This window comes from Caretta caretta, chromosome 7 (genome assembly GCF_965140235.1).
Source record: "Caretta caretta isolate rCarCar2 chromosome 7, rCarCar1.hap1, whole genome shotgun sequence".
Taxonomy (NCBI): domain Eukaryota; kingdom Metazoa; phylum Chordata; order Testudines; family Cheloniidae; genus Caretta; species Caretta caretta.
Genome location: NC_134212.1, coordinates 29,835,700 through 29,860,801, shown reverse-complemented (window position 1 = coordinate 29,860,801; position 25,102 = coordinate 29,835,700). Strand labels below are relative to the sequence as shown.

The following is a 25,102-nucleotide window of genomic DNA, read 5'->3' as shown; positions in this document are numbered from 1 at the left end:
TCCTAGAGCTAGGGCTAGAAGAACCCAAGAGTCCTGGCTCCCACCCCCTCCCTTGTGCTCTGGGGTCTCCTGGGTTCTGAAGTTAGCTTGAAGTGGTCAATAAACTACATCCCCCAGGGGTCTTTGCGGCTGAGGGCTTTGCGAAGGAGACACCGAACACGTGTCTGACAAAGAGTCCGGCAAGTAAACTACATATCCCGTGAGGGATTGCGTGTGTGGCGCCTGTACACGGGACAAGCAGCGTCCGCACGGAGAGCGCGCGAAGCCTGGGTAAGAGGAACTACGCATCCCATAAAGTCATGCGCTCTCCGCACATGCGCACTTCCCCGCAGGTCGCGCGGACGCAGGGGAAGGGGCGTGGCCAAGCGTGAGCGGGAGACTACATATCCCAGGGTGCCGGAGGCAGGACTCCGCACTTGCGTACTGGCGGTGCCGCCCCTGGGGTGGAGGGAGGACCGAGGGGGGTGCCGCAGGCCGCCGCCATCTTGTGAGTGAGGAGGAGCCGAAATCACCGCGGGGGCGCCGCCATGAACCCCGAGTAGTGAGTGCGCGGGGAGGGGCAGGGCCGGGACCCCCGTGGCTCAGGCGGACCGAAGCCCCTCGGGGCCGCCCCCTCACCGTGGCTAGGACCCTATCCCAGAGCGCTCCCCACTGGGCCCTGAGCCGCTCTCGCCGGGGCCTTACAGCCCCGTAGCCCCGCCCCTGCTGCCCTTCCGGGGCCGCGGGGCGTCTCCTGCCGCCGCCCCCTAGCGTCCCCCGGCCGGGGTCCGGGCCCCCCGCTTCCCCTCCCTTGGCACTGCCCTGCCTCACTTGCCGGTCCGTTCCCCTCACCAGCGTCCCTGGGCCCCCCGCTCCGGCGCCAGCCGCGTGCTCGGCCCCTCCCTGGGGCGGCTGAGGGGCCTCGGGGGGCGAGACCCGGCTCCAGGGGAGAGCAGACCCGGCTCCAGGGAGCTCCCTGCGGGGCTGGGTCCCTCTGCCCCGGCGCCCGCCCCGTCACTGGGGGTCTGCGGGGAACCCGGGGGGGTGGCGGGTCTTATCCTCGCCATGGGGGGGGTCAGTCCAGCCCTACAATGGGAGCTGAGGCAGCGGGGGGTGCGGGCGGTTTTGTAGCAGTCTCGTTCTAGAACAGTACCTAGGGTGGGCAAGGTTATTCCGGGCTCAAGCGCCCCACTCCTCCTTGCTGCCCGGGGGTAACTGTATGGGTGTAAAGCACCTGTACAGCAGAGTAACTCCAGCCACACTAGGGCCTTGCATTGCATTAACTAGACTGGTGTCAGTAAAGCAGGACAATGTGTACGTGAGCCCTGAACGACTGGCCTAGGGAGTCTGGAGAAGCTGAACCCAGGTCTCCCCTGTGCAGGCTGGCACCCTAACAAGTACACCAGCTGTTCTCTCAAGGGCTGATGGGATTTCAGTCGGTGCTGGGACCCGTTCAGGCCTTGGCAGAGGAGGCCAGCAAGGGACTGGTTAGTGTCCACTGGGTTGGGGGACAGGTGATATAGATGGTTGCCCTCATGTGACCTGGGGTGAGACCACCCACACCCCAGTGTGTTTCAGGGGGAGGGGCCACCAAACAGACATAAGATGGGAACAGCTTTCCACCATGGAGGCTGGCTGGAGCTAGTGGCCTGTAGGGGAAAACCCCATTTTCCACCTCGGAGCCAAACAGACCCCTTACAAACTCTGTTGCATTTCAGTGCAATTCTGTTGGGCTTCCGCCTTCCCCCATGAGGTGGTGGTTCTACAGGGCAGCAACTTGGCTGCTTCAAGTGGACTTAGTGCTAATTATCACAGCTGCTTGTCAATAGCACAGGGAAAAAGTCAAGTTGATGCAAATCATAGGCATGCTTTGAATCCTTCTTCACTGAAGCTTCCACAGCAAGGGATGTGGAGTGCCCTTCCTACTAGGCTGACTTGGCACTGACTGAAATGGGAAGTGCTCTGACTGCTTCCAGAGTGTGTATGTGACTGCAGCTCTGGGGCACTTGAGGGAGCTCAGATGTGCCTCCAGAGGGGCCATCCCCTAAGTGGGCACACAGGGAAGCTGCATTCTAGCTGGCTGTAGGCAGAAGTGGGCAGAAGTCCTCGTCCAAATTGTCTGCTTGTTGGAGGGAGAAGGTGAAGGCAATGGCAACGGCAACCTGGTCAGCTCTGGGGTTAAATAATGCCCTGATCAGAGCAGCCAGGAGTTTGGCCTCCATGGCCTCTCTGAACAGCCAGTTAGTGTTGATGACAGGTGGCTTTGTGGAGAGTGAGGCTTTCTGGAAAAGGAACTGCACATCTGGCTGGTGGCATTCCCTCTTGAGCTGCTAGGGGGCAAACTAGACACCCCACACACACACACTTCTCAAGTGGCGCTGGCTGCCTTTCTGAATGAAGCTGTCAACACACTTTTCGTAGCAGGTTGTCAGAGCCAAGATCTGGCACTGACGGGCAGCTCCTGTGAGTCTGCCTTTCAGATGAGACTTAGCATAGGTCCTGACTTCTTGGAGCCCAATACCCTTTCTCTTCCCAGCCTTTCTTGGGGCCATTCCATTTTTCTTCCTTTTAAATCCCTCTCCCTGAGTTTCAAATCGATACAGGATTCTGCTCTTGCTAGTATCTCTGTTGGCTGTTAAACAGCTGTTGTCTCCCACCCCAGAAGTGGTGGGTGAAGTGATGTCTGATATGCATGGAGATGGCTATGGTGTGAAAGGCACCAGGAGCATGGGAACTCCAGAAGTGGGGGTTGGGGACAATTTCAGACTGAGCCAGCACTGTTTTTGCTGAATTTTTGACCTGTGTGGGTGCATTCTCTCGGATAGCTAGTCATGCTCCCCCACTAGGGACCGCCCCAAAGCATCTGTATTGAATGTATGTTGAATTAAAGGAAAAGTGACCGGAGATAGCATGAGTCAGGGCTTCCTGTCCCCTCCCCACCAGCAAAACACACTCATTAGGAAATGGCGCTCATGTTGCCTGCTGCCAGCAGGACTTGATTGTGTCACCAGGCTAGCTGGGCCAATGAGGAGTAATGCAGCCGGGCTACCTTATTCCGTTGGTCTGAGGTGACCGATGTAACAATTCTCCAATGCTGGAAGCACTCAAATGCCCCATAATTAATTGCGAATTCCTTTGGGAGCCCCTGGAGGTATCATGGGGATGGTACAAAGGTTTATTGGGCCATTTGGAGCAGAAACACTTGTGAGAAGCAAGGGACATGTTGGATACCCCTTGTGCAGAGACCTCAAGTAATCATGGAAGGTGTTGCTGTCTCCTTGCAGCAGCATCAAGCTGGTGGTGATGAGAGAGAGGGGTCTGTTCAGATGCACCCAATGGCTGTGGCAACTATCTCCGGTGCAGTGGTGACGGTGCTCATTCCTGCCTGCATTGTGCAGGCAACTAAAGTGTTGTACTGACAGCATGATGGCTGGAAGAGGCAGGATGGGATCCGAGGAATGAGGAGTCATGGTAGCTGCTGAAGAGCTCTGGTTGGGGCTGAGACGGAGTCTGTTCCTTTTATGACAATGCTGATCCTCCACTGGGGGGGGTGGTAAGGGAAGCTGGGCTCCAAGATTCAGTTTGGGCTGCTTCTGTACCTGAGCAATGCTGGGGGCAGTTAGGCACTTGCACTACATGGTGACCACTGACTGTTGCCTGGGTACTGACTTGAACTCCTGGAGCCTGGCTTCTGGGGATGACGAAGGGCCATATACGTATGGCTGGGCCAAACACTTGGCGCCTTAAAAAGCATGGTCGATATTGTTCCTGTGTTTCAGAGGGAACCAGTTGTGCCAGTGACATCTGTGCCTGAGGCTAGAACCCAGGAGTCCTGGGTGCCAGTGCCTGAGCCTTACCTATTGCTCTGTATTGTCTCAGAGGATTGTAAATTGCCCCATATCTGAAGGCTGGGACGATCAGCAAGGGGAAAGCATTGTCGAGGGGGCGTAAGGGGGCAGATAAATAAAGCTGGGGGAAGGAAGTTTTGTATATTGGGAAGCCCTTCCGAACAGTGAAGTCTCTGGTGCAAGGAATCTCCACCCAAGGGCAGCAGGGGCACCACAGTACTAAGCCAAGCACTGAGGAGCCATTCTGCATGGGCTGGATGAGGTACTGAACTCTTCCTGTCACAAACTCCAGCTCTGCACAACAACAGGAGTCACTCAACCCCTGTGCTCTTGTGAAAGCAGTGTCATCTCGGCACACGTGGAAGGGTCTGGAGAGCAGAGTGCTGGGAGAATGAACCCCCTTAACTCCTGCTGGGTCTTTTCTTTCACACCACTTTTTTGTCCTTTGGGAGGAGGGGGCGCTTAAAGACCTTCCCAAAGCCCTGCCCCCTGTTGGACTCAGCTGTATAAAGCTTCCATTCTGGCTGGGTGTGAGTATTATTCCTATATAAACTGTCTCATGGGACAGTTCTGCATCTGGATCCCAGCTAGGCTAGGGTGGTGCTTGGCCCTGTGGGGTTTTGACATCCCAGCAGGTGGGGCTTCCCCCTTTGCCCTGGGACCTGTGTGGTCTGAGATCTCATAGTGATTGTTCTGTCCCAGACATATCTTCCCAAGCAACACCTTTTGTTTGGGAGGAAAGTGTGCCCACCAGCTCCAATCTGTGGATCTTTGCGAGTCCTGGTCACAGTGGCCTTCAGTAGCCTTTCAGTCCTCCCCCTGTCCTGCTATTACCAAGCAGAGCACAGCATCCCCTGCCTGTACCCAATGATGCTGTTGGTGCTGGAGTTAAGTTCTCTCCTGGCTTGCCTGTTGGACAGAATCATCAGCTAGGTTTCAATGAGTGGGGTGAGCTCCTGCTGCCTGCACGGTCCTGAGAGGAAGCATGAAAAGTGGAGGGGTTGCCTGGGGACACCTGAAAGCAGAAGAGGGTATTGTGGGATGAGAGCAGGATTTGGCTTGCAGTAGCTGAGGAGCAGGGTAGAACTTTTGTACCAATTTAGATGGAAAATGTGGGCCAAAGGTGTTAACATAACCCAGTCACTGTCCAACCTTAAACAGTGGTAAACAAGGGTCTGAATTAGGTATACAGAGACCTCAGCCTGCTTAGTACCATGGTGTAAACGCAATCACTGATCTTTAAACCTTCTATTGCAAATACAGAAAAAGGAAAGTTAATACTTTATTTACATTTCAAAGGTTTTTAAATATTTTCATTTTAACAGCTCCCTTGGTCTTTCTCTTTAGCTGTAGAGTTTTAGAACACACAACCCCTTGTTTGACAGTTTCTTACATGGCATTAAAGATGGTGGTAACTGCCCTTTTGTGGGAAAGAAAAGTTAGTAGAGATGGGCTAGGACTGTTGCTGATAAAACCTGATCCTGTTTCTAAGACCAAACAAGACAAACGCACAAGGGGAGAGAAGGACAGCAAAGCTAGAAAATGCAACTTCTGTCTTGGGTTATGTTTCTCTTGCAGCCTCAGTGCTGTAGAAAGACAGGCACAGCACATGGTCTTATAAGCCACTCAAAGACCTGGCAAACTTGTATCAGCATCAAGCTGTCTAGGGCATTGCTTTTAGCTGCCTCTTTCTGGTCACAGGCTTACAGCTGTGTTGCAGAATATATAGTCTTGGCCAACTGAGATGCTTGTTAAACAGAGGACAAAAGGAGAATAAAATAGGGAAGGAAAAGGACACACGGAGTGGGGAGGGAGGGCTTAAAGTCACACATTCTTTTTGGTGTTTGAGATTCAGTTGAAGTAGTGGAGGTGGCAATGTTTGAGTCCCCCTCTCTTGCCCATTCTGATCAGGACATCTCTCAGATTAGGATGAAGAAAGTCAGAAGACCACACAGACAGTAGGGATGACAGCCAGGATGGTGAAGCTCACTCATTCCCCTTCTCTCACCTGTTAGTCGGCCAGCATCATGATAGCCACCTCCAGTTTTTCTCCCAAAGGGAGTGATGGGTGGAATAGCCTATTCCTTCATTACTTTGTCTAATTAGACCTAATTTCTGACACCAGTTCTGGTTCACTGATTTCCAGTCTTACTGCTATCTTGTTTACTAGGGAATGATCTCAACACCGTTTTAGTTATCAGACTGAGTTAGTCCAAATGAAGAGGTGTACTTGGTCTCTCTTGCACCTTTTCCCATCTACACTTTTTGTTATAGGCTGTTGTGATGTTTCATAAACTCACTTTCATAGCTGAGCTCACAAATAGAGTAAATTTATAGGCCAGTTGTTACAACAGAACCCAGCTTGACATGGATCTGAGGAGCTTGCTGCCATAGTGGAGTGGGTGTGGTGTGGTTTTGAGGTAAGCCTGGGAGCAGGTCCCAGTTGACAGGTGCTGCAGAAGAGAAGGCTCAGGCACCTGCAGTGAGGGCTGCTGGGAAACAGTGTTACAGCAAAGCACTGCCTGCAGAGAGATGCTGCCCAGATTCTGTCAGCTCTGCTCACAAATACCTCTGCCCCTGCCAACATGTTGGTGAGGTATATGGATGGGGAGCCATCCTTGCTGCCTCCAGCTAGTGGAGATGGGAGGGCAGGGCACCAGTTCTCCCCAAGTCAGATGGAACAATGTGTCTGCAAGAGCAGTCAAGAAAGGGGTGGGTGTTGTGCTGTCACAGTAGCTCATATGTGGCTGGGTTCTTAGGGAAACACCTGGCTTCCCTAATACCTGTTATCAAAGGATCCTGCAGTCCTCAATGCTACCGAAAGGAATTAGCCCCTTTCTACTGGTGGGGAAACTGAGGCACAGAGGTGAGGACCCTACTCGCAATCATGCAGTGTAGGTGGAAGAGCTAGGAATAGAACCCAGGGCTCTTGTTAACCACTGAACTACACTCTTGGCAGAGAGTCCTGATTTCCTGCCCACTGCTCTCCAGAGCTGGGGATAAAACCAAAGACTTCTGGCTACCAGCTTTTTTGATTAAACATCTGTCCCTGTATCCTGTATGTCTGATCTTCCTGAGCCAGCTGTGAAGTGAGAGTCTCCAATCTGGGATTGGGGAACAAACTGCTTCCATGCAGCAGACACCACTTCTCTTCTCACAATCCCTGTGCAGGGGGCTGTGGGAGGCAGCAGAGAAGTTGTCAGAGGCCTCACCCATTAGGTCTTCATACAGTTGCATACAGCCCTGGAGACCAGTCACTCTTAGCCTCTGCCCACATGCTATACAGATATCAGATAGCTGGGAGGGCTGGAAGTCAGGATTTGTGGGTTCTAGTCCCAGCTCTTGCACTAACTCATCAAGCAGCTGTGGTCAAGTTGCTTCCATCTCTAGACTTCTGTTTCCTCATTTTTAAATCTGAGCAATAACTTCATGGGATGTTGAAGCTTGGCATGTGAACTGCTTAGCACCCCTTCATTGACAGGGCAGTGAAACCCCATGGCACAGGTTTGAATCCAGAACAGGTCAGTGACAAGCAAAACCTGTTCTACATAAAATGCATTGGTGTAGTGCTGAGAGACCCTCAGACCCAGCATTAATTTGAGTGACCTGCTCTGGAGTTGGCCTCATTCAAGTGCCAGTGGCCACCCTGCCTGAAAACACTGGAGCTGCTGTGGCCATGCTGGTACTGGGCTCCCTTGTGTTTGGCACTAAGACTTCTTAGAGCATATCCCATTGTTCTTAGCACTAGAGTCAGCTGAGCTGCTCTGAGTTCTTTAGTGAATTGTGGGACAACTGGCCTGTCCTTTCTGGGAAGGAGACTCAGGGAATGGAGGCATTGGAGGACTCGTGGCACTCCAGTGGTACTAGCTTGCACCCACGCTGCAGGGTGAGGTGTGCTCGCACGAGCTGTAGCCTACGTCTCTACAAGCCAGCCAGCTCAAATTGAAACCACCACACTTGGGGGGAATGGGTTTTTGTGTGAACAGGGCTTGAGTTAGGGACTGCATTCGCCTTGGAAGCCAAGTTAACTCTGCGGTGAAGTGGAACCCTCAGCCCAGCTTGTGCTGACAGAGGCTTCCACTTATAAAATCGTCCTGCTCCTGGCAGTGACTGGACTTAGTGCTGGCAGTGAGCCACTTTGTGTGTTTACACACTCTCCCTACATGGGCCTTGCTGCCGCAGGCACTGCACAAGGAAAGCTGCATCAGTTTAACACAGTGGTTCTCCAACTTCATTGCACCGTGATCCCTTCTGACAACAAAAATGACTACATCACCACAGATTGGCGGAGGAGAGGTGGAGCCTAAGCCCCACTACTCCAGGCTTCAGCTACAGCCCCAGGCCCCAGCAAGTGTAATGACCCTGGTGACCCCATTAAAATGTGGTCCCAGCCCACAGTTTGAGAACCACTGATTTAACATCAATAAGTGTAAGCTGGTTTTGTTTACTCAATGCAAACCCCTTTGTAGGCTGTCTGGTACTTATGTCACACAGTAGGCCAGAGTAGCTGGAAAGAAAGGACCACAATCTATGGATCTTTAATATAAATCACTCTCAAAACAATCTAGCTTCAGCTGATGCCTCGTGACTGAAACAAAACTTAAGATTCAGAGTTAAGGCCAAAAGGGACAGTTAGATCCTTTAGTCCAGTGGTTCTCAAAGCTGGTTTGCCGCTTGTTCTGGGAAAGCCCCTGGTGGGCCGGGCTGGTTTGTTTACCTGCTGTAGCCACAGGTTCGGCTGATCACAGCTTCCACTGGCTGTGGTTCACCGCTCCAGGCCAGTGGGGTCTGCAGGAAGTGTGGACAGCATATCCCTTGGCCCACGCCGCTTCCTGCAGCCCCCATTGGCCTGGACCGGTGAACTGCAGCCAGTGGGAGCCACAATCCGCCGAACCTGCGGACGTGGCAGGTAAACAAATTGGCCCAGCCCACCAGGGGCTTTCCCTGAACAAGCGGCGGACCAGCTTTGAGAACCGCTGCTCTAGTCTGACCCTCTTGTATATCACAGGCCAGAGTGTCACTCAGTGATCCCTGTATTAAGTCCAATTATTTGGGTTTGGCAAAAGTACCTTCCAGAAAAGCATCCAGTCTGGATTTGAAACCGACACAGCATGGAGAATCTGCCACTTCCTTTGGCTAAAAAACTGGTGCCTTATTTCTAGGCTTTATAGATTAGATTTTAATCTAAAACTGTTAGTAAACGTCTTTCAGCTGACACACTGAAATCAACAAATCAGTTGGTAATAGTTGATATGACTGCGGGGACTGGGTCATGTGTGGGGAGCCTTCTGCATCCCTGCTGTCATAGGAGTGAGTGAGCGAGCTGGTCTGTGTCAGCAGAGTTCTGCTTCCTAAGGGCCAGCATCACCTGATCTCTGCAGATGCAAAGTCTGGGGAGGCTGCAGTGCTCCTAGCCCAGTGGAACAGAGACCCTCCTCCAGGACTGCAAGGAGGAAGACCTGCCTCCACCTCTGCAGGGAGACCACCCCCTGCTGAACAACTGCCTGGGGATGGCTCCCATGCTCCTGACTAATGAATGAGCGAGCAGGATTGGTGATGCCCAATCCCTGAAGGCACAAGGTATGGGAGTTGTTTCTGCTCACTGAAGAGGCCACCCCAGGCAGGAGCCATTCAGCAGTAGGGTGGCCTCCCCCCCACAGCTGGACACAAGGACTCCTTAAAGCCCTGGCCAGTGGTGTCTGCAGTTCCCTACTAGGACCCCAGCCTTCCTCACATCTTGTGCCTGCAGGGATTGGGTGTCATGAGCCAGGTCTGTGGGCGCTGTCTCTGGGCAGGAGCTGTTTAGCAGTGGGATGGCCTCCCCCACAACCAGGGGCTTCTGCTCTGCTGGGCCAGGACTGCAGCCTCCCCATATATTGTGCCTCTTGGCCACAGAGGGAACCCCCTGCCATCAACACTGCAGTAACCCAACCTCTGCAACTGTGGGGGGGAAAAGTTTAAAAATAGAAGAAAACTCTTAAATAAAAATTGTCAATGGGGGGGGGGAAAGAAAATCATAAAAATTGACTTCTGCCAGGCCTGCTTAATTCCAGTTTCAATGTACCTGGCTTTAACTTCCAGCAGTTTAACAAGCCACTGTAAAGCCAAATGTCTGTAGTAGGATTTGCACCAGTTTGTGGCCTAGGAGCCCTGGACATGGACCCTGTTATGCCAGGTGCTGTACAAACATAGTGTTGATCTGACTGGTATACATTTCTCATGTGGGTGAGGCTTTGAGTCTGGAGATCATAGACTCCAGTTTACCAGCACTCTTCTGAGCAGTTATTCCCTGGATCGATCTCTCTCTCTCTCTCCTGTTGCCAGCACCAGAGCTTCAGGGCTTACGTTTTATTATCAGTTGCTCTCTAAGAGTGGGTTGTGTTGTGAGGAGTAATGGGCCTTGATAGCCTAGCCTGGGTACTTGCAAGAGCCTATGAGGCTTGAAAAGGGCAGGTGTTAATTAGGGCTTGTGGTGAGTTGGGGGGGTAGCTGTCTCTGCGGAGCCTGGTGTGTATCCAGGGCTACCCTTGGCTGGCTCTTAATGAGCCTTTAGAAAAGGCTTGTACTATATGCAATATAAAGCAGGGGTTGAATGTAGCAGGTGTACCCGACAGCCAGGCAGCCTCCCCAGGGGCAAGTGCTAGATCTGCACCAGGAGGGCAGGGTGGGAGCTGAGTCTAGCTCTGGGTGTGCAGAGCCTTGTTGCGTGTTCCTACTGCTCATTTGGGGGGGTACTGCATGGATTCAAACTATAGCTGTGTAATGCAGCAGCACTGAAGAGTGGGGCTGGGCAGGGTCACTACTTGGATAGGAGACCTCCATGGAAAACCTAAGCTGCCACATGGGGTAGTGGTGATTCTGTAGCGGGTGCTCTCCGTCTGAGCAGGCACTGAATCTAGTGTCGTGGTGCTGAGCTCTAAGACAGGGTGCTACTGGTCTCCACAAGGGGTGCTCTCCCCCTATGCTGGAGGTGCTGAGAGGGGATGCCTTTCTTCCTCGCCCCCCCCCCCCCCCCCCAGATGTTGATGGCCTGGTAGCAACTCATTTTCCCCACAGTTCCCTCAATGCAATTGAGTCTGATTAACCTTCACTTCTGCCTGCACTGTCATGCAGCACTGGGCAGGGGCCAGGCCAGGGCTCCTGTGTAAACAGTTTGCCACAGTAATAGGTCGTCCTGCACCCTGCTTTGGGGTGAAGGACGCTATAGCTCTGTGTCACATGCTGTCAGGATGTAGGCTTTGTGACTGTGCTGAGCTGTGTTGCTGGTCAGAGGCCTCAGCTCAGCTGGCCAGTGAGTGAGGCAGAGGAGGGGCTGTACTTGGGATAGGTGCTACCATGTCTCTGGTGTTGTATGGTAAAACGGTCTGTGCAGAGGCCTCTCAGTTCAGTTCCTCCTGGCTTGTGGTGTGGGTGGAAAGCACATGAAGGGCCCTGCTATTGCTAGTGGCAAGCTGTGCTGGGCAGCGAGTGGGGTCCAATGGCCAGAACCTCAGTCAGGTTGTAAAGGGCTGAATGTTACTCTAGGGCAGGTTATCCTTCTCGGTGATAAATCAGTCCCTCTCCACAGACAACAGTTTTTCTGCCTGAAACTGCGCTGGCATCCAGGATGGACATCCGGATGGAATTAAACAGAGGGCTGGGAGCCAAGACTCCTCAGTTCTTTCCCCAGCTCTGGGAAGGAAGTGGGATCTCGTAGCTGAAGCAGCCCAAGGCACAGAATGGGGGGCTCTTACTGTATCACCTCATCTAAGATTTGGGAGGAGAACCCAAGAGTCCTAGCCCCCTTCTGTGACCACTAGACTGTGACCACTAGACTTGCGTTGTGTGATTTACCTCAGTGCTCTGCAGCTTCTAATTTCCAGAGCCTTCTGAACTCTTGGATGACATGGAAGTCTGTTCTGGCTTTGCAATCCCTCTTAGGGCCCCTGTGTGTTGGAGCAGGGGACAGTCAGTCTGTCCCAGGGCTTGGTCTCTGTCTGGGATTGGTTCAGGCTGTCCTGAATGTATCATGAGCCTCTTCTGTTCAGGGATTTACTGCCAGTACCCCCAGCTGCAGTACTGGGGAGCAGCAAGAGTCTCCAGCTGGAGCTGGTTGGGGCTAAGCTGCTTTTGTGTTAATGTCCAGCCACTCAGCATGTCTTCTCATGAGATCTGTAGTCAGGCTGGCCATTGCAACCCCTTCCTGGCCACCCCATGTCACTGTCGCCATGTGGGAAATTCTGCTGCTGCCTTGGGTCGCAATGGCTGAGGGTGAGTTGCTGCTTGGCTGGGTCACCTCCTTCCTGTGCAAGGAGGGATGGGTGGTACCAGCTTCATTGCACATGGCATTGCCATGGCAATGTATTGGGGTGATGGATTACACTTGCAGTGACTGGGATTGGGCTGTTCTGTAAATGGGTCTCTTTCCTTGCTGTGGCTACGCTCACTGGCTCAGTATGGTGAGGGATGCAGAGAAAGTCACTGGAGACGAGAGATCTCCGGCTACCATTTGAGGGGTTGAAGCTGTTCTGGGTGGTGGGTGACAGAGCAGCCTATAACCCACCCAGAGCAGAGGGCTGAAGTGGGGAATGGTCAGCTCACTTGCTTCTCGGAGATCAGACCTGGAGGCTTTGATCTGTTTGCTTCCCTCAAAGGGAGTTTAAAAACAGTCTGGAGATTTCCAGACCCTTTACTGCTGGGAGACCTTCTCTGATTGACTGCCAAGCCCTAGCTGTCCCTCTGCTAAGGGTCACCACTGACCCCCTCAGAATTGAATTTAGCAACCTTGCAAGTCCAGGATAGGAGCCCAGCTCCCTAGGATGGGCAGAGCTGAAGCTGCCTTGCCCCAGAGCACCTGCATTCTGTAGAAACCCATCCCTAGAGGCCAGCACTGTGGTGCCTGGTCCATGCAGGACTCTTAGGAAAGGCCCTCTTCCTTCCCCCTCCCTGGAGTTGACACTCCAGTTTGGGATCTCTGCTTTGCTGCAGGTTCCCCAGAACTAGGTGAGCATTTTGCTATGGGCGCAAAGGGCTGGCCATAACCAAGTGGGATCCTAAAACTTTAAATACCTGGGTCTCTGCTCAAGAGGTTTGAGAACCGCCCCAGTGCTCAGTGTCAACCCACAGAGCCACAGTGTGTCCAGGGGTGACTCCTCCAATCCCAGCAGAACCAACAGCACCAGCAGATATGTGGAGGCTCCCACATGGCTGTGTGGAGATCTAAAACCTGACTTAAAGGCAGGCTTTTGCCTGATCAAAAATTCTAAATCCTTGTGCTGTGGCTGCATTTCAGGGGCTGTGTGAAGGCCTTTAGGCTTGGCCTACCTGAAAGGCCCTAGATGTAGGAATGGCTGGGTGATCACCTTTCTGGCCTCCAGCTCTGAATGGCTTCATTTGTTCCCAAATTCTTAATGTTTCCAGGATTTTTTAATGCCTTAGTCTCTGGGATCCCCTGAGCCTGCAACAAGTCTGTCTTGAGGGCCCTGTAGAGAGTTTGCCCCCACTCATGAGGCAGTCTAAGTACTAAAACCAAGCACCCCATGCTATGTTTCCCTGCATTTCTGACCTCCACCATGGGCTGCACCCTGGAAAGTGGACCTCTCAAAATTTGGTTGAGAGGGTGACCCTGCTCTGTAAGATATTGCCATTGTAGGCAATTCCTAATAGACTGATCTGAATGTATAGTGTGCACTGATCCAAAGCAAGGGAGAGTGTTGGAATTAGGACTCCTGGCTTTTGTTCCCCACTCTGAGGTGGGGAGTGAGCTCTAGTGCTTAAAGCAGGAGGGCCGGGAGCCATGATCCTTGGGTTCTAATTACATCCCCTGTGGAGCATCTGATGCTCCCTGTTGTCTCTTGAACACTGTGGGTGGCAGGGAGCAGAGTCCTGACTGCCCAGATCTGACTAAGGATCCCTGTTTAAAGAGCCCCCATGCCCTACACCAGAGTTGTTTGCCAGCACATACACTTTTCCCCACTACATGTACTCCAAGTCCTTGCCCGCTGGGGTTGTGGGAATGTGACCCTCTAATCTTCTTCAACTGGGAACACTCCCTGGTCTGAGCAGGGGAGAGGTCCCCAATTATCCACACTACTAAAGTCAGGAACTGTTCTGTTTTTCTCATTCTCAATCTGTGTCTGTTTCAGCGATTACCTGTTCAAGCTGCTGCTGATTGGAGACTCAGGTGTGGGGAAGTCCTGCCTCCTGCTGCGATTTGCTGTGAGTGTCCCTGCCCTGTGCAGAGCCCCTCATGATCCAGTGGGCAGCTAGCCATATGGTGACAGGCTGGCCACATCTGTTCCAGAGCTGTTGCAGTGAGGTTGTGGTGTCTGAGATGTGGGTACTTGGGTGTCATCACCCTTGGGCATATTTTATGAAAACTCAAACAATCCTACATTGACCTAGTCAAATTTGCAAGCTAAAGACATTTAGGCCTGTCAGTGCTTGGCTAAGAGATTGCCACGCTGCAGAGAACAGCAGAGATGTAATAGGGTGCCCTCTTCCCTCAGTCTGACCCCAGTATCATGCTGGGGAGGAGAGTGCTGAGCAGCAGGGAGGGCTCAATAGGGACCTCTGTGCCCTTGTAGTCAGTGTTGCACCAGTGCAATGCTTGAGGACATTGCTATTGGAGGTGCTGCCTTTTGCAAGAGACTCAAAACTGGGGTCCTGACCCTGTGACACTGTCCCAAGAGGCTCTGTAATCACTCTGGTGTCCTGGTCAGTTTCCATCTTGAGTGATTATATTTGGCCTCCTGTAACTCCACATCTGGTTCCTAAACTTGCACATCATTGTGTGCTGCTTAATGGTCCCCATACCCCACCCCAGAGGTGGCTGCATATAGTCTTGTCTGTCCATAAAGCACTTTGGGGTGGGAATACCAAGCATTACAGGGCAGCTGAGTGGCTGGTGCTGCGTGTCCTTTAGCAATGGGCAGGTACCAAGGAGTTGTCTTGCTAGAATGACAGTTGATTAAAATAGGCTTTTTAAACTGCAGAACCTTCCTGGAAGCTAAGCAGCTCCTGACCAGGATCTCCAAACTCCCAAAGCACTTAATAAAAGCCCCCTATTTAAAGAAATCCCAAACCCTCCTCTCTGCCCAGTACTGGGCTGACATCTGTTCACCTTTGAGTGGTGGCTGTTAATGTCTGAGGAGTGTTTAGATTCAGGGCTCATGACCTTTCCCCACCACTAGAATTGGGTGTTGAAAAAGGTTCAGCACAGACCCCAGCTGCCCTGGTTATCACCTCATTCTGCACCCTCCAGGATGACACCTACACAGAGAGCTACATCAGCACCATTGGGGTGGACTTCAAAATCCGGACCATTGAGCTGGACGGCAAAACCATCAAACTACAGATTGTGAGTATCTGGCCCCTGGCCGCTGCATTGACCTCTGGGGACTGGCTCTGGAGGGCAGGGAATGGTATACAGGCCTTTCCCTTCTGAGGGTGCGAGCTCCTATCCTACACAAGGGTAGGGGACTGGCTGGCTTAGGAACATGGGGGAATGGAATATGGGGGTTTCCCCTCTAGGGGCTGCTGTCTGTCTCTAGAGAGGATTAATGGTCCACCTCCTCCCCTCCCCTCCCCTTCTCTTGCAGTGGGATACCGCTGGTCAGGAGCGGTTCCGGACCATCACCTCCAGCTACTACAGAGGGGCGCATGGCATCATTGTGGTGTATGATGTAACAGATCAGGTAATGCTGCTCCAAGTACTCTGGCCCTGCAAGTCCTCTGACAGCTGCCTGCATCCAGGGTCCCTCCAGGTTCAGGCAATGGGCTGCCTGCTGGGCACCTAGGGAGCCAGGACCCCTGGGTTCTGTCCTGTTTCCAGGACTAGAGCAGTGCTGTAAGAATGCCTCACTGTTGGTAGCCAGACCCTGCCTGCAGGGTGGCACAGTGGAGACCAGGCAGTCCTCCCAGAGTTGTTGGGTCTTGGCTGGTGGGTGTGGGGGGTTGTTGGGGAAGAAAGTGATCCTGATCACTATTCCCAAGTGACATCCATTCCTGCACCCTTTGATGTCCTTTGTGCTGGGCACTGCCCCTTCTTGTGCCAGTGGGGCATTGCATTCCTTCCACATCTGCCCCAGACATTGCTGATGCAGGTGTTGTGCACCGCTATGGCAGCAGCTACTCTGCTCTGTGCCAGCAGCTGGTGTACCCATGACTGGCCCATCGAGCAGGTTGCAAAGCCAGGCCCAGGGGGCTGCGCTGCCTTCATTTCCATATTCACCTTGAAGATGGGGAATTGAGCAGTTTCTGAAGATGGCAAGGCTGGCAGCAGCTGCCTGGAGTAGGTGGGAAGGACATCAAGGTAACAGCATCTAAGAACAGTTGCTGAATGTGGGAAGGGCTGTACTGGTAGAGAAAGCACTGGGAGCAGGACTCCTGGGTTCTGTCTCCAGCTGCGCTGCCAACTCACTGTGACCCTAGTGCCAGTTGCTTCTCCTGTATCCATTTCCTGCCTATGAAATGGAGATGCACCCTTGCTGAGGGGTGCTGGGGACCTGCTCCCCGCTGTGTGGGTGCTCTGAGCTGTTGCTGTAAGCATGCTGGCAGGGTGGCTGCAGTCCTGCTTTTGTCCAGCTGAGCCCACGTTCCCTGTTGCAGGAGTCCTACAGCAATGTGAAGCAGTGGCTGCAGGAGATCGAGCGCTATGCCAGCGAGAATGTCAACAAGTTGCTGGTGGGCAACAAGTGCGACCTCACTACCAAGAAAGTGGTGGACTACACCACCGCCAAGGTGAGCAGGGCACAGCAAGCCCCTCTGATGCTTGTGGATAGCACTCCCCCTTCTGTCTCTGGCACCTCCGGCATCTGCCAGATGCTGACAGGCAGCAACTCTCAGGTGGGGCCCTAACAACTGAGTGGCTGTCCCCACTGCAGTATGTTCCTGCAGTACCGGGAAGCCCCACCAGGGGGCAGCACTTGTCCTATCAGATGCTTCCTCCCCGTCATGCCTGGCTGTAGCTCAGAAGGGCTTGCTATTTGCCAGCAGTAGGGCTGATCTCCAGGGCTGTGCTGGCTGCCTCCATCCCCACTGCCAGCCATGGGCTCAGGCTCCTAGCCACCTGCCTGGCTGGGGGACACAGGTGTCTGGGGACAGAACTAGGAGTGATGGGGTGAAACAGGCTAATTTCTGGGAAGTAGCAGTCTTCTCCTGTAAAAAGAAAGGGAGTACTAGTGGCACCTTAGAGGCTAACCAATTTATTTGAGCATAAGCTTTCGTGAGCTACAGCTCACTGTGGCACCAAGAAGCTGGGGATGTGGTTAGGATCTCCAACCCATCATCCAGAACACCTGGGTTCTATTGCTGGCTCTGGGAGGGAAGTGAGGTCTAGTTAGAGCAGGGGCCTCTGATTTATTTTTCCAGTTCTTCTACTCACTTGGTGTGTCCCTTTTGGTAAATCACTTCCCTGGGGTGTGCTTTGGTTTCCCTATCTACACTGGGGCTAATGACTGACCAGACCTACTGCCTGGGTGTTGGGGGTTTGAATGGTGCCTGTCTGGTTAGGGATCTCAGCACTGCCCCCTCCCCAAAGGGATGAGGATGCTCCTGGGTAGGTGACTCTTGGGACAGGGGCAGCCCTGCCCGTGTTGTGTCACAGACAGGAGAGGCCTTGCCAGTCTGTAACCCTTTCTCTTCCCCTGTCTTTGCTTAGGAATTTGCAGACTCCTTGGGCATCCCGTTCTTGGAGACCAGCGCCAAAAACGCCACCAACGTGGAGCAGTCATTCATGACCATGGCAGCTGAGATCAAGAAGCGCATGGGCCCCGGCGCCACCACTGGCGGGGACAGACCCAACCTCAGAATCGACAGCACTCCAGTCAAACCAGCGGGTGGAGGTTGCTGCTGAGGCCCAGGACTGAGGGGTGGGATGGGGAGGGGAGGGGAGTGGACGGTCCAACCCAGTGCTGTCCAGCACCCTCCTCCTGTGGAGTAGCAACTTTCCCGGATGATACCATGCAGGGGGACGGGACCTCTCTGGTGGGGTGGTGGTTTGGGTTCTCTGCCTGTGTTAATTACTTACCCTTGTTAAGTGTGTGGTGGGGACAGACTGCAAGGTGTGCTCTCCCACCCTTGAGAACTTCCCTCTATGCAGCCTCTTGCCTTGGTCCTTGGTGCCCAATGGCTGGCAGGATTCCTGGCTCCTTCTCATGGGTTCTCTGCTGCTGCTCCCCTCCCCTTCCTGCTGGGTGCATGGGGCTGCCCCCATCTCCACCCCCAGCCTCTGCTCTTCTGCTGCCTGCAGTCCCCTTCTCTCCAGTTTCAGATATGGGGGGTCTCGGATGGTGACAGGCTCACCCCCCCTCTCTCTCCCTTCCTGGGAAGGTTCATGTGTGGTTAAGGTTGAGCCAAGGCTGGCTGGAGCGGTTCTTCTGCTTGGTACCTGGTCTCCATGGGGCAGTTGCTTGTCACTAGCAAAATAATGGAGGTAGGGGCATAGGCCGCTCTGAACTGCTCAAGCTACTCTCTGGGTTGTGCCCCCCTGCCTCCACTCAAGGGGTCTGTGTTGTCCTGGCTCCATGTCTTTTCTCATTCCTCTCACTCCCAGCAGCGCAGAGACTTCTGTTTAATCCCCTCTCTGCTGTAGTTTGGGGTCCCCTTTCCTCCCACTGCCTTGCTCTAGTTCAATATTTATACCCCTGCTGCAGACCTTCACAGCTGTGACGCAGGGCTGGCCCAGGAACGCTGAGTGGAGCCTGATACTGCCACTTCACCTCCATCCCTCAGTTTCCTCACCTCGCCCTGCTGAGGCTGTCTCCCAGTGCTCCCCAGCCAAGTGGGGCAGGCAGTTGTCCCTGGGCCACCCCATGCCAGGCCCACTGAATGTATTCAGGGTAGCATGGACAGTTGGGGGCCTTAGAACTGATCAGAGGCCTATGAGCTGCTTGTCCAGCCCCTTCCCCAGGGCTCTTCGTGGCTCAGGAGCTCCCAGCACCTCAGCCCTCAGGGGGGGCTAATGCACTGAGCAGCTGTCCTACTTCTGCCCCAGCTGGGAAGCTCTTATTCTTTCTGTGGGGCAAGTGCATGGGGGCAGCCCTCTACTGCTCAACTCACCCCTCTGCAGCGTCAGCCCTTCCCATTGTGACCAACCCCCAACCCTGGCAAGAAGGGGAAGCTGGGGCCCTGAGCGTGTCCCTTTGCTGTGCCCAGTCCCCCACTGTCTGGCCTGGCTCAGTCATGCCCGTTTAGGGTAGTGGGAGGAGCTGCCTGGATAGTTCATTTATTGGCTTTTTTTTTCCACCAGTGACATTATTTTAAAAAAAAAAAAAAAATGAAACAAAAAAAATTCCAAAATAAAGGTGAGTGCCTCTGCGGGGAGGCTCCTGCGGCCTGCACCCTTCTTCTTGTCAGCAGGCCTGCTGGGGTGTGCACCGCAAGAAAGGGGGGAGACACATGGGCTGGGCCAGGTGCCCCTCCCCCCTGGCTCAGGCAGCCCTGGTACAGTGCAGGCACTGTACAGCCCCCTGCCTAGGGTCCCCCAGCTAGACTGAGTACAGCTGAGCTTGGGCACCTTCTGCCTCCTTTCCCCGGTGTGGCCCCCAGTCAGTTGAGCAGGCGCTGCATTGTTAAACTCTCCTCTCCCCCCGATCTTCCTTTCCTAGCTGTACCTGCTACTCTTGCTCCCTGGGAGTGCCCAGAGCTGAGCTTACCTGCCTGTGGCTGCCATGGAACACAGCAGTGTCCTTGGGCTGAGAGCTCCCCTGCCATTTTGGAAGACTCAAAGCTGGGGGAGAGGGGGACTGCATCCCCTTGACCCAGCTTTGTGTTCATTTTTAGAGCAGGGCAGGTGTACACCTGCCAAAGGGGTGGGGGGAGTAAAATCCTAATCCTGGGCTAGACTGTTGCAGTAGCAGGAGTGCTGGCCTGTTGCACTGAGCTACGGAGCTGGGCATGTTTTGGGGCAACTATCTCCCCCTAGCAGTGGGGTGGCATCTTGCTGGCTGGGAATGACTCCCTCTCCTGCTTGTCAGGTGCCTGTAATTCTTTCACGGCCATGTGTGGCCTCTGGGCCACTGCCTCACAATGGAGCAGGGGCAAGAGGACTGGATAACACCCCCTTTGGGAGTCCCCAGGGTTCTGTGTGCTTCTGTCTCTGTGCTATGGTGAGACCTGCTGGGGATAGATGTTACTGAAAGTGTGTGTGTGGGGGGGGGGTGGCAGGAATTCGCTTTCAAGCCTTGCCAAGTTGTGGAGCTGCAGGAGAGACATGCAAGTTCACGTGAGGGCTGCTAAAGCCTATGGACCCCCTCCCCCCCATTTGGAGCAGTTCCTAGTTCTTCCTTGCAGGGACTAAGTCTTAGGGTGCTGCCAGGGTGGCCTAGAGAACTTTGGGGCTTGGCGCTGACTAGGCAAGATTCCCCTTCATTTACACACCTTGTGTTGTACTCTCTGCCTACTATGTGGGCTGGGCCCAAGGCTTTGTATGGTACCTCTTTCTGGGGGTGAGAAGGGGGCTGTTCCCCAGGACATGCCACGTATGCTTCTGCTCACCTCATGTCTTCTGAGTTGGTGCATGGTACACCAAGCAGCTTGCCCCTCGGTGTGGGCATGGCCCAGAGGGCTGCCCTGCTGTGGTGCGTGGCAGCCCCCAATCAGCCCCCACCATGGTGTTGGCTTGGACCACAGTCTCTGCACCAAGCAGCATAAATAGGATCCCTCTGTGGGGGGGTGGGGCCCTGGCCCATCACACCTCCCCGGCCCTGCCTGCATACCTTGCTCCTGCTCGCTGCTCAACTGTATCACACCTCCCTTCCCTTAGCTATTTGTGCATGCAGGTGTTAGTAATCTTGCTAGAGCCCCTGGCAGGTTCTCTGATGCCATGGCCAGGGGGACAGTGTACATCCCTCACCTAGAGGAAATCACTGCACACACACACACCCCATCTCCCTTAATACTGAGACCCAGTCCTGTCCTGGATTGTTGACTTGCTTCACTGTGGCAAGGGGCCAGGGCTGGCTGAGGCTGTCAGAGAGGGGCTGGCTCAGCCCTGATTGGTGCCTGTGCCCACCTTGGGAATGAGCTGAGTGGGTGATGGACCTGCATCTGCCAACACTGCCTGGGGGAGGGGTCCCCATATGAAACTGGTTAAGTGAGGTATGGAAAATGAGCATCTTAGACTGGGCCCTACAATTGCTACTGTGAACTGTGGGTCTTCTCTCCAGGGTGGCTGTGGCTGGCCCCCTCCCCCCCCCCCCCCTGCACTGTTGGAGGAGAGTGTGTTCACTTTGCACTGGCTCCCTCTATGCTGGGGGTTGGATCTGCTACCACAAGCAGCACCAACCTGGGAGGATCTGGGACAGGAGTTGGGGAATTAGGGCAGCAGCTGGGAGCCTGGTGGGAGGGGCAGATCCTGCCTGGCTATCTGTCCCCGGTGTGGGTCAGAGAGCTGGGCGCCAGCTGGAGTACACCAGACTTGACGGGTGCATGTGTGCTGCTAATACCATCTCTGTGCTAAGGGGCAACATTGGGCACCATCTCCCTGCCCCACCCCTGACCTGCAGAGGAAATAGCAGGTGCCTTTATTCAGCACAGGTTCAGCCAATGGTTGCTGGGGTGAGAAGTGAGGGCGGGCTATTTCTGCTGCTCAGGATGAGCCATTGTGTCCCCTGTCCACAGACCAATCCACTATTTTAAGCCCTTTGTTGTCAAGAAATAAGGTCACTGCAAGGGCAGGAGAAACAGCAGCATGAGTTTGCCCAGCAGCAGGAATTCCCCCTTAAACACACCTGTGGGTATGCACACACCCTTGTTGCTGTACCTCTACATGAGGTGAGGGATCCCTGCACAAACACTCCCCATGCCGCCCCCCCCCTCCCCAGGGTGGCTGCATCTCCACACCAGCCAAGGGATCCTTGTATAACCAGCCTTGCGCCCTACCCCAGGGGCAGCTGGATCCCCATGCTGGGCAAAAAATCCCTGCATCAATAGCCCAGCACTTCCCTCCCACCCCCTGGGGTGGCTGCATCTCAGCACTGAGCCAGAGATCTCTGGATAAACAGCTTGCCAAAGGCTTTGGGATGAAAGGTTTTGAAATATGGAAAATCTTGCTGTGAAAGTATCCAAACTTGGGCCTATTTCTCAGCAGAGCTGGGCTGTGTGAAGCTATGCTGTTGAACCCTTTACTACAAGAAAGTCCAGTGGCCTTTTTGAAAAGTTCTTATATGGCTGTGGTTTGCACCTGCCCTTTGAAATCAGGCTGCAGGTAGCCCTAGGGCCAGGGACCTGCCTTTTGATGTTTCATGGAAACTGGTGCCTGTCTGTCTGAGTTTTAAGCTGCTGAAAAGTTTCAGAGTAACAGCCGTGTTAGTCTGTATTTGCAAAAAGAAAAGGAGTACTTGTGGCACCTTAGAGACTAACCAATTTATTTGAGCATGAGCTTTCGTGAGCTACAGCTCACTTCATCGGATGCATACCGTGGAAACTGCAGAAGACATTATATACACAGAGACCATGAAACAATACCTCCTCCCACCCCACTCTCTATTGTTTCATGGTCTCTGTGTATATAATGTCTTCTGCAGTTTCCACGGTATGCATCCGATGAAGTGAGCTGTAGCTCACGAAAGCTCATGCTCAAATAAATTGGTTAGTCTCTAAGGTGCCACAAGTACTCCTTTTCTTTAAGCTGCTGAAAATGGCCCTTTCCCCCTTGTGGTTGCTTGATCCAGCAGGATTTTGGCAGCAAGACTAGGAGGGTCAGCATTCACCAGCCCTGCCTGTGGCCTCTCTGTGGCATCTCACCTCTGACCCTGGCTGGAACGCAGCTACAATGGATCACCTTCAAAGTACCCTTTGTCCCAGGAGAATGCGCGCTGGGCTGGGAACCTGCTATACTAGAGTTGCTTATTGGTTGCTGTTAATAATTCTGTGCATTTCACAGCCCCTAGTTCAGCGTGGGGGGAGTGGGTAGTGTCTCTTTAAACACCTGGGAGCAGGCCTGCTGACAGCAATTCTGGACCTCAGGGCAGAACAGTCAATGGGCGTACTTCCTGCACGGCCAAGGCTTCCATGTGCCTGCCGGTGGCCTTCGCCACCATCGGTACCACCCTGTGTGCGCCTAGGAGCCCTGTGGCCTGCCCAGGGAATTTAAAAGGGCCTGGTGCTCCCAGGCCCTTTTAAATCATGCAGGGCCCTAGGCCATTGCCCCCTGCCCTGCCTCAGCGGCCGTGTCTGTGAATCCTCCCCTACGGCTTGCCATATTCTGTTTCAGACCCTGGCCAGACCAGCTGTGTGTCATGAGCTAAGCCTGGCATGTCGTGTGTAGTTAGTAAACAGGGCTGTCTGAATCCATGGTTCCTTCCTGTTACGCAGTTTGTGCAAAGAGCAAAAAGCACAGAGGCTTGTTATTAAGGGCCCACCGTGAGGTTACACACCCTGCGAACAGTACCCAGACCCTATTCTCTGCCCATCAGAGCTCCCCTGCCACAGCTTGGTGCATAGTACCCACTAGCACTATGCTGGGTCATCAAAGCTAGCACAGACTGCATGGGGCAAGCCCCCGGGCCCTGCTCCCTCCAATACAGCACCCCCTGGAGCCAGCACTGACTGTAAGGGGAGCGTGCGCCCTCCTGAGCCCCTGCCCTTCTCCCTGCAGTACAGTGTCCTCTAGCTCCTTATTGAGCATTGGGGTCAGCACTGACTGCAAAGAGAGGGGTGGTGCTATGTGCTATGCTAGAGGCTGGTCGCAGGGGATAACAACCATCTCTGGCTGCTGGTTCAAGTGGTAGCAGTCTGGGTGACAATGCTGAAGAGACTGGGAAAGCTGAAATCCTATGGAGGGCACACAATTGAACAGTTTAGGGTTGCACATGAGAATTTTTTTTTCCTTTCAAAAATAAAAACTTGGGAAACTGCCTCTTCCCCCCCTCCCCCCATTAAAGGCACATGAGCTAGGCTGGGAACTCAAGCCCTCAGGAGGTAAGAAATGCCACAACAAAGGCTGCCCCATTTACTCTGAACTCTGCCTGCCTGTGTCAATGCACTGAGGTCCAACTTTGACCATGTGGTCACAGGCTGCTCCACCGGTGCCAAGCTCACACCATCAGTTGATCCTAAAGCTTTAAAAATAATCACTTGGGAGGTTCTTTCTCTTTCCTCTCACATCCCTGAACCTTTCAGGCTCATGTTTGTAAACCCTTCTCCCCTAAAAACTTTACACCTTGCAAGGTGACATTCTGCCAGCTTGTTGTGAGTCCAGCAAAGGTGCCCAACAGTGTGAGACTTGGGATAGATCCTGAGAGCAGGCACCACTGGATATTTGCCCCAGGGCCCTGCCTCGCTCCTTGCTGTGGATGGCTGGTATGAATCATAGAATCATAGAATATAAGGGTTGGAAGGGACCCCAGAAGGTCATCTAGTCCGACCCTCTGCTCGAAGCAGGACCAATTCCCAGTTAAATCATCCCAGCCAGGGCTTTGTCAAGCCTGACCTTAAAAACCTCTAAGGAAGGAGATTCTACCACCTCCCTAGGTAACGCATTCCAGTGTTTCACCACCCTCTTAGTGAAAAAGTTTTTCCTAATATCCAATCTAAACCTCCCCCACTGCAACTTGAGACCATTACTCCTCGTTCTGTCATCTGCTACCATTGAGAACAGTCTAGAGCCATCCTCCTTGGAACCCCCTTTCAGGTAGTTGAAAGCAGCTATCAAATCCCCCCTCATTCTTCTCTTCTGCAGGCTAAACAATCCCAGCTCCCTCAGCCTCTCCTCATAAGTCATGTGTTCCAGACCCCTAATCATTTTTGTTGCCCTTCGCTGGACTCTCTCCAATTTATCCACATCCTTCTTGAAGTGTGGGGCCCAAAACTGGACACAGTACTCCAGATGAGGTCTCACCAATGTCGAATAGAGGGGAACGATCACGTCCCTCGATCTGCTCGCTATGCCCCTACTTATACATCCCAAAATGCCATTGGCCTTCTTGGCAACAAGGGCACACTGCTGACTCATATCCAGCTTCTCGTCCACTGTCACCCCTAGGTCCTTTTCCGCAGAACTGCTGCCTAGCCATTCGGCCCCTAGTCTGTTGCTGTGCATTGGGTTCTTCTGTCCTAAGTGCAGGACCCTGCACTTATCCTTATTGAACCTCATCAGATTTCTTTTGGCCCAATCCTCCAATTTGTCTAGGTCCTTCTGTATCCTAGGAATGAAGGAATGTGCCTGGTAGCAGTTCCTTTCTCTGCCATGTATGGTTCCATCTCTGTGCATCGGCAGCACCTAGACCCCAGGGCAGATCCAGGCCTGGGAATCTCCCAGAGAGTTGCTTGAAATTTCAGGTTGGGAGCGGGGG

The 25,102-nt window shown here is 53.5% G+C and overlaps 1 protein-coding gene across 1 annotated transcript; it reads left to right on the top strand.

Annotated features, from left to right (window-relative positions):
- The first annotated feature begins 416 nt into the window (after positions 1-416).
- RAB1B (RAB1B, member RAS oncogene family) lies at positions 417-19,140 on the top strand. Its single transcript, XM_048857071.2, has 6 exons — positions 417-541; positions 13,952-14,024; positions 15,070-15,165; positions 15,407-15,502; positions 16,416-16,547; positions 17,467-19,140. The coding sequence occupies exons 1-6, from the start codon at positions 528-530 to the stop codon at positions 17,659-17,661; spliced, it is 606 nt and encodes a 201-aa protein (XP_048713028.1). The 5' UTR covers positions 417-527; the 3' UTR covers positions 17,662-19,140.
- The last annotated feature ends 5,962 nt before the right edge of the window (positions 19,141-25,102 follow it).